General features: G+C 42.5%; 1 protein-coding gene across 3 annotated transcripts in view; it reads left to right on the top strand.

Annotated features, from left to right (window-relative positions):
- RPS6KA1 (ribosomal protein S6 kinase A1) overlaps positions 1 to 12064 on the top strand; it is a 52619-nt gene that overhangs the window by 18760 nt on the left and 21795 nt on the right. For all 3 annotated transcript variants that reach the window (XM_083369854.1, XM_083369852.1, XM_083369853.1), the window contains 5 exons: positions 5194 to 5310; positions 5450 to 5531; positions 5864 to 5944; positions 7527 to 7606; positions 9766 to 9872. In XM_083369854.1, the coding sequence (XP_083225980.1) occupies positions 5194 to 5310; positions 5450 to 5531; positions 5864 to 5944; positions 7527 to 7606; positions 9766 to 9872 (467 nt within the window). The remainder of the gene's footprint in view (positions 1 to 5193; positions 5311 to 5449; positions 5532 to 5863; positions 5945 to 7526; positions 7607 to 9765; positions 9873 to 12064) is intronic.

The following is a 12064-nucleotide window of genomic DNA, read 5'->3' on the forward strand; positions in this document are numbered from 1 at the left end:
GTTTCTGAGGGTTTTTTTTCTATTATAGTAATCATAGTTAGATATATACCCTGCCTTTCCTTCTGCAACTCAAGGCAACAAATAAACCCTCTATCACAGGGGTGTCAAACTCGCCATGTCACGTGACGTGTCGCGACGTATTGCAGCTTTTCCCCCATTGCTGGAGCTGGGGTGGGCATGGTTTTGGCATGATGCATCCGGCCCATGGGCCGGCAGTTTGACACCCGTGCTCTATCAACTTTTCTCCATAACCACCACCCTATGAATCAGGTTGGGCTGAGAAAACGTAATTGGCCCCAAATCCAGGGGAACTTCCTTGGCTAATGCTGGAATTGAACTTGACTCTACCTGGTCTTGCTCAAACACTTCCACACTGCCCAGGACTTTTATAAGTGGTACTCGGCAAAGTGTTCCCCATCCTTTTGGTCATCAGCAAAACTGTCCCCCACCATCCTCTGTGAGTGTAGTTTGAGGTTACTTACTCCTTCTTAGGATTCCAATAGGAAGCATGTTTTTGACTGGAATCTGATTCTAGGCAAGGCTTTTTCAGCTCATGCCAGTTGCAAGCGCTGGCACCGTCTCAATCTCCCCCAGGCAGAAAGGAAGGATTGCTGGGCCAAAGGCTTCCAAGGGATGGGGGTGGGGGTGGGGGTCTACCGAACAGCTCAGGAGGCTGAACAGATGGTTTGGGGAAGCTGGCAGGATGCCTGTGGTGTTTGTGCCAGCCACACAAACTGTGTTTTGCAAGAAACCCGAGCCTGTGTTTGCAGATACAGTGGGTAATTTAGATGACATAAACATTCACATTCTTTGCCACCCACCCAAAGGAATGAGAAGAAGATGGCAAAAGAAAAGAGCGATGTTTTGAGTGGGGAATAGGAAGCAGAAAACACGCATATGGGACCAGAGGAAAAGAGCAAATGCTTGCAAGTTATCAGGTTGTGGATCTGGCAACTTGTCAACTGTGTGGATCAGGACTCTGGAGCTTTTCAAGACTCATAGGGTGGCCAATATGTTGTTTGCTTTGCCAGATGCATAAAGTGATATATGAAGATACGTTTGTATGTATACAAAATGCACACCTCTGTGGAGGTCCAGAGTTGGGAATGTTGTTGTTAAAGACAGGAGGCCAAAAAGCTCACCTGCATCTTTACTATTCACTGGATCAGAAGTCTCCAAACTTGGCAACTTGAAGACTTGTGGACTTCAATTCCCAGAATTCCCCAATCAGCATAGAATTTAGGAACCCGGCACTAGAAATCAGGGGTAGGCAACCTTGGCTCTTTTATGACTCGTGGACTTCAACTCCCAGAATTCCTGAGCCAGCCATGCTGGCTCGGGAATTCTGGAAGTTGAAGTCCACGAGTCATAAAAGAACCAAGGTTGCCTACCCCTGCACTAGATAAATATAAATGTAGTTTAAAAGGAGAAAGAAGGAGAAGGGATATTTTTTTCGAGCTTTTAGGATACAAGGAAACAAAAAACTGGAGGAGCATAAATCTAGGTCTCTATCCAATGCAGAGGCTTCTTTATTTCTAAATTTTCTTTCTGGCTTTTCATGGATAAAATGCTCCAAGCAAGAATGCAACAATTTCATTTATTTATTTTTTTACATTGATATGCTGTTCCAGTTATCAGACAGCATTAAGCAGCTTGCAATTCTACCATGTGCATGTACAAGGAAAACAACAAATATGGCCCACAATCACATTTTATTAAAAAAAATTGTTAAAAATAATAAAAATATTATTATATACACAAAAATGTGAGATCACAGCTGCCAGTTCTTTAGCTAGTGTTGTCCTTCATATGTATTGAGCTCTTCCTAAGAACCAAGGATGACACAATGAATTGGTGTACTGTACATGCAGATTCAAGCAGTGTGGCTTTTTGTATCTGACAGATGGAAATGTTGCCAATATGCAGATTTTCTACACGTCATCCAATATTTGTAGGTCACTCAATATGCCAATAATCACTGGAAACACCACAGTTCGTTTATACCATAATCTTTCAATTTTCAGAATGTGATATTTTGTAATCTTCTGTAAATCTTTGTCTTCTATACTATATTATCTTCTGGTGTTGCCACATCAATTATCCACCCTTTCTTCTTCTCAACCGCAACTAATCAGTTACGTTATGATCCAAGTCTTTTGTCAGTTTATGTTTGGAAATTCCACAATATTTTAATCTACTTATTTTAAACCATTTTTTTCATTACTGGCACATGATAATTTTTACAGATGTTCCAGTGAATCATTTTGACTTGTTTATAATCAGTTTGTGTGATCTCCTTGCACAAGCTGAGTATATGATCTATTGTTTCTTCTGCGTCTTGCACAATCTGCACTGGATGGGATTAGTTTGAATAGCTTAACGCTTAAGCAGCCAAAATCAAGCCTTCAGTTTCTAGAGTTAAAGTTAAATATAAAGAAATCCCAACTGATCAACAGGTCCAGCAACCAGCAGTGAAAATAAAGTTATTGGAGTGGTAGATAACTTCTGACTTTTAACTGTCAACAGTAAAGAACTACCATTCAAGAAATTTAGATTTAGATTTTATTAGATTTATATACCGCCCTTTCCCGAAGGACTCAGGGCGGTTTACAGGGCATTTTAAAATCACACCAATACAAAATACAAAAGTTAAAAGACAATTAAAAAGATTAAATTATCCCTGAAAATAAAACCCCAGTTAAAATTCTCAGCCTGGGTCAGAGAGCTCAAAGAGCCAAGTCTTCAGGTCTCGGCGGAATGAACGCAGGTCAGGGGCAGTCCTGAGCTCCACGGGCAGCTGGTTCCAGAGGGCAGGTGCACCCACAGAGAAGGCCCTCCCCCTGGGTGTTATCCGCCGGCAATCTTTTACCGGCGGCACCCTGAGAAGGCCCTCTCTCTGCGAGCGCACTGGACGAAGGGAACTTGATGCCGGCAGCAGATGTTCCCTCAGATATCCCGGACCCAAGCCATTCAGGGCTTTATAGGTCATCACCAGCACCTTGAATCTCACCCGGAGGGCAACCAGAAGCCAATGCAGCTCGCGGAGTAGAAATGTGATACAGATTATTAGTCTACCCACTAGGTAGACCAGACCAGGAAATCAACTCCACAGGAAGGCTAAAATTATCTTTATTAGCATTTACTATAATATATAGCAGGACCTTGTAAGTATGATTGTGCTATACCTCCTTCCCTTTATTTATTCTCCAGTAAATCAGGGAGGCCTCTGTTTGAGCGGCTTCTGAATATTATCTTGTTGCTCTGGATTTAAAAAAAAAACGTTGGAGGAAATGGCTGTTCCATATTTTCATCAAGATCATCTTTCTTAAGCTTTACCCATGCCGGCACTTGAAAGGATAACAATGAAGTCCTTGGACAAGATACTCAGATGCTGTGATGCTTCTATACCTTCAAAAGTCATAATCACAGAGGCATCAGTTTAAGTTGTGACATTGAAATAGAAGTGAAAGTGAAACTTTGACGAAGCCGGCGAGGAAGAGTATTGACTTTTTAAAACTTTGGTGTTGCAGAAGACTCCCGAGAACTCTATAGATAACCAGGGGGGGAAAAATAAACAAATGGCTCACAGAACAAAGCAGTCCGTAGTTCTCGTGTGAGGCATAAATTACTATTTTCAAATTATCACATTTTGTATACATTATTGAAAGATGTATCTTTATTGAGAAGTGTATAATGCAGGGAAAAATAGAACTAAATAAAGAGGACAACCAACAGAAGGGTAAGGGGACTCAATTACTGTAGCAATGGTTCCACTATTACAAAGCCCGAAAGCCACCAGATGGAGATAAGAGTTTCTCCAGGATAATCTTTTATGTTATTGAAAAGGACAATCCCACTGTGATAGCACATAATGAAATCAACGAATTGACTCCTTCTGACATGACCTGATTTTTATTTTTTACACTGCCACAGACATGACATTAATCTGAGGCAGTGGTGGAATTCAGATAGGTGAACAACCGGTTCTCTGTGTGGATGCCGCTTCCGGAAGTCCATTCTGGGCCTGGGCAACAAAAGTAGCTACCGGTTCTGCTGAAGTGGTGAGAACCAGCTGAATCCCACCACTGATCTGAGGCAATATAGGACCTTTTAGTTGGACATCTAAGTACTCAGAGTTCTTCAGAAACTGAAGCCATCTGCCAGGTCAGCCTATGAGGCTAAGCTTCACCACCTGGAGTCAAAGACAGCCCTAGAGCAGGGGTGGGCGACTATGGCAGCTTATAGGGCCTGTGGAATTCTGGGTTGTATAGGTTGTACAGTTGCCATGGTTGCCCACCCCTGTTCTAGAGCAGGGGTCTCCAACCTTGGCAACTTTTAAGACTTGTGGACTTCAACTAGCTGGCTGAGGAATTCTGAGACTTGAAGTCCACAAGTCTTAAAGTTGCCAAGGCTGAGGTCCCCTACTCTAGAGACCTTCCACACCATTGATATATCTGGTGCCAGTAAGATTTTCCAGTGGTAGGTTTAAGGCAAGCTTTTGGTCAACTTTACTGATGCTGATCAAAAGTACAATCTTCCCAAAATTGCCCTTTCTAAATGTTGTGCCACAGCCAGAGGCCTGTCCCGCTTAACCTTTATATCAACCCTTTCTAGGGAAACAGAAACAGATGCATTTACCTAAGCCTGTTTTAAAATTGCAGCTTGGTGCCCTCTAATTCTAATCACAGCTTATTGTTACCTACTTTGGCATAGTGCACCTGGTCTCTGAACTGGAAGAAATAAAAGAAATGCAAAATAGAATTCATTTTTTTAAAAAAACCCACTGTGTTCCTGTTTGCCTGTGGGCAGAAGGGGTCGCATAGTAACATAAGCTAAATGGATGAAACCCCCCCCACACACACACACACTCCTCTATCTGACTTTGTGCTTTCTTTCGGCCTTGATATGTCTCTCATTTATCACTGAATGTTCCTGCCTTCTTTTCTTAAATGCTCAAAGCATTTTCATACACACAAGTTCAATCAATTCACTACAAGCCTATAAAAGTAGGTATTGTTACTAACATCTGGCTGTTTCTTAGGGTCACAAGAATTTGCATACTTTTTGTAAACCTGGAGCCAATGTGCATCTTCGGATGCTTGTTCTCTTTCTATTTGCAGTTATTGTTTTCATGTGTGTGTGTGTGCCTTGCTTACCCGGTTCTTGTTTTCCTTTTCCTTCCTTCGCATTCAGAACGAAGGTTCTGTCCAAGAATATACAATCACATATCTTGTGAAAGAAGGATCCGAGAAGGCTGACCCGTCTCAGTTTGAGCTCCTTAAAGTTCTTGGACAGGGCTCTTTTGGCAAGGTGAGGCTTTATATTTCATAGTTGATGTAAACTATGTGTGTTTACATTACCTAGCTCCAAAACTACTTCCCATTTCTGTTCCCCCCCCCCAATTCTGCTAGATGTGTTGCTGTTTCTCATCTAGACCTTTTCTGCACAGGTCTTCCTTGTCAGAAAAATCACCCCACCGGATAACAACCACCTCTATGCCATGAAGGTCCTCAAGAAGGCAACTCTGAAAGGTGAGGTGGTCCTACAGGCTTATGAATCTAAATGTATTGGCCAGCAGAATACGTGAGGGACATTCATTAGCTTGGTTTTCCTCTAGCCCAGGGGTCTCCAAACTTGGCAACTTTAAGACTTATGGACTTCAACTCCCAGAATTCCTCAGCCAGCATAGTTACAATGCTCAAGCCTCTATTTGATAATGTTCTCTTAAACAATTGATCGACTTATAAGACCTCTGTGCTTCACTGATATGGCCCAAGAATTGCAGGCTTTGATTTTCATGTGGGCTAGTACTGTGCATTTTTTTAGGTTTACTCCACTGAATTGGTCTCTTCTCTGTTGATAGTGCGTGATCGTGTAAGGACCAAAATGGAAAGAGATATTCTTGTTGAAGTAAACCACCCATTCATCGTAAAACTCCATTATGGTGAGTACAAGACTTTGTTTTCCTGATTTGGGGGAGCAATATAGGTCACAGGCAGGTGATATATTTTTTTTGTAGACTACCTTGTGGGGCTTTGCTGGGCAGAGTATAAAAAGATGACAATTACTCAACATTCTCAAACTCTGCGAGCATAGATGCAGCTGGTTTCCTGGATGAGGCATTTATTTATTAACTACAGGGGTCTCCAAACTTGGCAACTTTAAGACTTGTGGACTTCCACTCCCACAATTCCTCAGAATTCTTGGGAAATTCTGGGAGCTTGAAGTTCACAAGTCTTAAAGTTGCCACGATTTATATAGTATGCAGAAAAGGTTTTGGGTCAGCATGCTCTGCTTTTCTGCTCAAGCAAGTACACATGAACTCTAATGCAATTTTTAGAAACAAAATTTAGAAAGTTAAAAGCACAAAATTAATATGTTAGGAATTTTCCATGCAAAGCAATATATATTTCAAATATGTTGCAACAAAAGCTGATTAAAAGTTTAAAAGAAACTGCTCACATGGGCATCTCTGGATGTGGGACTAGGAGGAACAAATGACACGAGCTTAAATAACCTTGTCATACTAACATTAAACTACTTGCCACAGGCACCACAAATTTATAATGATGATGTTTGCATGATGATGTCATCATATATACAGGTAGTCCTTGACTTACAGCCATTCATTTAACAGTTGTTCAAAATAACAGCAGTGCTGAAAAAAGTGACTTATGAGTGGTCTTCACACTTATGACTGTTGCAGCGTCCCTGTGGTCACGTGATTGCAGTCTAGGTGCTTGGCAATTGGCTTGTATTTACAATGGTTATGGTGTTCCAGGGTCACGTGACCACCATTGGCAACTTTCCTATCAGCTTCCAATCAGCAAAGTCAACAGGGGCAGCCAGATTTACTTAATAGTCATGCTTAACCACCACAGCAAAACAGTCATAAAATCAGCTGTGGTCTTGTGATGACTCATTTATTTATTTGTTTGTTTGTTTGTTTGTTTGTTAAATTTATTTGCCACCTGTCTTGCCATGAGGCTATTCTAGGCGGCTGAGAACAATAAAAAGGAAGAAATGAAAAGAGTGTAAATAGAACAAAAGTAAGATAATAGAACAGGGGTGTCAAACATCCGGCCCACGGGCCGGATGCATCATAGCAAAACCGTGCCCACCCCATTGCCGGCAATGGCAAAAAAGTTGCGATATGTCACGACACATCACGTGACGTTGCGAGTTTGACACCCCTCTAATAGAACAATACAATTTAACAACCACATTGTTTCTGGTTCCAGTTGTGATCGTAAGTCGGGGACTGTATGTATGGCATCACTGATGTCATTGCATATGTATCTTCACCATGAGCTTCAGTTCCTAGAGTGCCCCTGTCAACATAGCCATTTCTGAGAATTTGGGGAGTTGAGGATCACCCATCTGGAAGCCATCCAGTTTAGAGAAGAATGCCTCAAGTTCAGCTGACTCGGCCTTCCCCAACTTCCATGATGCAGGGGCCACCATACCAGAAGGCTGCCGCAATTATTTAGGGAACGCTGACCTCTGTTCTCTGCCTTGCATTTCAGCTTTCCAAACAGAAGGGAAAGTGTACCTCATCCTCGATTTTCTCAGAGGAGGGGACCTCTTCATGCGCCTTTCCAAAGAGGTGAGTGTATTCGCATGCCACATAACTTACTGGCTATTGGCTATTGGATGTAGGATTTGCAGTGTAGATGCATCACTGTCAGGATACTGGCACCATTGACCAGAACAAGGTCCTATATAGCCTTGGCAATTTGAAGAGGACTGGAGTTCAATTCTCAGAATTCCTCAGCCAGCTTGGTGAGAATCACAAATAGAATGAATACTGTTCCTTCAATTCCAGTTATATCTATTTGGTAATAATTCTGTTTGTGTTTCCCTTGCAAAAAATATAACTTTGAGCCTTTAAACTTTTCTGAAACTCTGGCATTCAGCAGTGGCTTGATAGACTCCTGTAGTACCAAATCATCTCCTCTCAAGTGCAGCCAAAGGACTGAGAAATAGTAGTGCCTGCTTAACAGTCTCTTGTCTTCATACACAGCACCTGGATATCTTGGGGCTGGGCAGGGGGCAGCAAATGCAAGGGGGGGAGGTCCCGATGGCATAACAGAAAGGGCCATCTGAGCAAGCAGGTACCATATGGTCCTTGAGTTATGACCGTAATTGAGTCCTGCAATTACGATTGTAAATCATGATAGTTATAAAGCAGTCACCACCCGACCAGACCCATTTTACAGCCTTTTTAGCAGCAGTCATTAAGCGAACACCATGGTCATTAAGCGAGCCTATGATTTGGTATGGGGTGGTTGTTGCCTGAAACTGGAAGTAAACATTGATTTCTGTCAAAAAAAATCATAAATCACGGTCACGTGATTGCGGGGTGCTACAACAGACATAAATGGGGACCGATTGTTGAGCGCCCAAAATGCAGACATAAGTTGGGGACTACTTGTAACAGGGGAAAAACAGAATAGCTTTCAATGAAGACTCTGTTCTCTTTACCCTGTTCTCCCCCTTCTTTCCAGCTGCTTAGCAACTTCTAACAATGCTTTTAAAATTGATGCATTTTCTATCACCTGCCTGTAAAATAGAGGCAAGTGAGTAGACTACGGAGCTTTAACAAAACAGATAGAAAAAAGATGGAGAGAGTGGGTTGGGTTCTCGAGTTAATCATGCTGGCAATGGGTCCAGGATGCAAGACACAGGTTTTGGTGAAAGACAGCCCAGTTTCTGTAACAACAAACAAGTTGTATGCAAATCTTGATCTTGTGTTCCAGAAAATAACTGTATTCTAAGAATTCTGCCCTTCTCAGCCTGCCCCCCCATTACAGAAATATCAGAAAAAAAGAGTCATTGATGAGAAATCGGGTTTGTGATTAATCCAATCAGTGCATCACGTAAGAAAGTCAAGAACATTGTTTAAAAGAAAAAAGGAAAGGGATTCTCACAGTGCAGAATTCAACTCAAAGTACGGAGTTGTCCTTTATTCAACAGCCTTATAGTCACAGATGCAGACATTATGGGAAGGGTTAAGAAGGTCAAGCTGACAACCACAACTCTACGCAGCAGTACGTAAGAAAGCAGTGGGTTTTTTTCTGGCCATCACAGCTGCCCTCTTGACTTTTATGACCCTTCCTGTATATGGTCCTGCACACACACAAGCACTACACCAGAGGTCTTCACACTTGGCAACTTTAAGACTTGTGGACTTCAACTCCCAGAATTCCTCAGCCAGGAATTCTGGGAGTTGAAGTCCACAAGTCTTAAAGTTGCCAAGTTTGAAGACCCCTGTTCTACTCCCTCGTGGAGTACTAATCCTCAGCTTATGACCACAGTTGGGACCAGAATTTCCATTGCTAAGCAAGGTGATGGTTAAATGAATCGCGCCCAATTTTATGACCTTTTTCCCATAGTGGGTTAAGCCAATTATTGCAGTTGTTCAGTGAATCAGGAAGTCTTTAAGCAATTCAGCTTTCCCCACTAACTTTGCCTGTTGGAAGCCAGCTGGGAAGATTACAGAATGGTGATCATGTGACCTGGGATACTGCAACCCTTGTAAATACATGTCGGTTGCCAAGCGCCGGAGTTTTAATCACCATGGGGATGCTGCGATGATCATAAGTGTGGGGAACAATTATAAGACACATTTTTTTCTGTGCCATTGTAACTTCAAAGAGTTGCTAAAGAAATGGTTGTCAGTCAAGGACTATCTGCATATAAATAGTCTTGCTTTTCTTTGCGGTATTGCTTGACCTGAATGGGCAAGTTCTCTCTTTCTTTCAGGTGATGTTCACAGAGGAAGATGTGAAGTTCTACCTTGCAGAACTGGCGTTAGGACTTGGCCACTTGCATCGCTTGGGAATCGTGTACAGGGACCTCAAGCCAGAGAAGTATGCCCTGGCCAGAAGCTCATTGACTTGGCTTCCTCCAGGGATCTTATTGGGTGGCAAATACACGTTGGCTGTAGATGGGCTTACTCAATGGACACTCAAGAGACCCTTAACTCATCCATATGACGTAGTTCGTAGCTCAGGGTTGAACTGTGGGGCCAGTGCTGCTCTTTGTGCTTGGTGGTTTTCTTGCAGACGTTTCGTTACCAAACTAGGTAATGTCATCAGTGCTAGAAGGAATGTAAGAGAACAATATAATTCTCTGGGGTAGGTTCGGCTTACAATAAGAATGCTGGCGAAATGCAATGCTTTGAATGAGAATTGGGCAACCTTAGGCCTTACCCAGTATCCCATTACAGCCCTCCAGAAGCCAGAGATTACACCCTTGTAATTTGGTCACTAAATGTTCAATTTTATCAATGCATTTTTTTCCTTTTTTTAAAAGAAAGATAGGCCTACAGGGGCTAAATCACTTCTGTCTTACCCTGAGCTTCTCCAGAACATAAACAATCACCCCCAAATGGGAGGGGTGTGTGTGTGTGTTTCAATGTGCTTGGAGTGATTTGCTCTTCAGCGACTTCTTCTCATTTTTCACTTTTTTGGGGGGGTCTATCTTTCAGTTTTTTTCTCATCTCTATCCTCCCCCTGTGCAAAAAAAAAAGCTAAAATATTTTGTTTTATTTCTGCCCTTTCCAGTGATATCATCGTATTACTTTGGGGCTTCCTGGGAGATGTACTGAGTAGTGGGCCCTGACCCTTTAACCATGTCCACCTCCCAAATTATGATATAACCACCTTCAATTAGCTCCACTGTGACCCAAACTGCTGCAGCCTGTCCAGTTGCAAAACCAAAAACGTATCGGATCACCCCAGTTTGTGGTCCCAGTGGAGAAAATACAAGTGAAATTCTCCATCCTGCAAGCCAAGCCTACATCTTTAGAAGAAAACCGTTAGTTCCTGCACAATTCAGCTTTCCCCAACCTTCTGCCCTCTAGCTCTGCTTCACTCTTCCTCTGCAAAGATTTTTGATTAATCCTAATTATTGACAAGTCCTCTCATTTCCTTATTTTATTTATGGGCTTGGTAAATGTGTATTCCACTTTTCCCATCTTCCTGGAGTTAAAGGTGGCATACATAGCACCCTCTTGTCAGGCATGAAAGGCCAGGCCTTTACATGAAGGTCCGATTAAATTGATTTATTGCTAAACAGCCTATACACAGGAACCTCCTCAACTAATGGTCAGTTAGAGTTAGAGTTAGAGTTAGATAAGGGGAAATGCCACTTGAGGGGATTGGACATAGTTTGTGGCTATGCAGGGATTCTAGACTGATTCCTCTTAACTCCGCCCCCAGGTTCTACCACTCCTTCTCCTACACTCACCAATATCAGGTGATATAGGCTGCAACTGGCCCAAAGCTTCTTGGGTCCTTACATGGTTGAAAAAGAACATAAACCTTGGTGTTCCCGTTCTTAATCCACCACCTTTGCCATATTGGCTTTTGGACCAAGAGGGAGAAGTTGGCCTGAAGTCACACAGTGTGCCTCTATGGCTGTAAAATGAATATAGATAGTCCTTGGCTTATGACCGGAACCTCCGTTGCTAAGCGATGTGGTCAACAAGTGAGTTGCACTCTATTTTGCAGGTCTTTTTGCCATGGTTGTTAAGCGATTCCAACCTGGTCATTAAGCTTTCCTCATTGACTTATTGGAAACACCCTGGGAAGATCACAAGGGGTGATCATGTGATCCCAGGATGCTGCAACTGTCACAAATTCATGCTGGTTGCAAGCACCTGAGTTTTGGTCACATGACCACGCAATAATTGTAAGTGGAAGGACAGAATCATAAGTTATTCTTTTCAGCACCATCATAACTCTGATTAGTCTTTAAACTAATGGTTGTAAGTCGAGGAATACCTGTAGAATCCAGGTTTCCCTGCTCCTAGTCTTAACATCTTCATCAATGCACCACCTGGACTCTTGGGCTAAGACAGATTGGCCCCAAATCCCTAGAGAGCTTCTGTGACACAAGGGAGATTTCAATCTGGTCAACCCTCTGTTGTGGTTGCCTTATTGGCTTCCTAGACTGGAGAGCAGGTTGAGAGCTTGAAAATGTGAGTTCCCTCATGATGGATTTCAGCGATTAGGCTCCCACTAGCAATATTGGCTACCTCTAGTCTCGGTCTTCTAGG

This window comes from Vipera ursinii (assembly GCF_947247035.1).
Source record: "Vipera ursinii genome assembly, chromosome: 9".
In the NCBI taxonomy this organism is placed as follows: Eukaryota; Metazoa; Chordata; class Lepidosauria; order Squamata; family Viperidae; genus Vipera; species Vipera ursinii.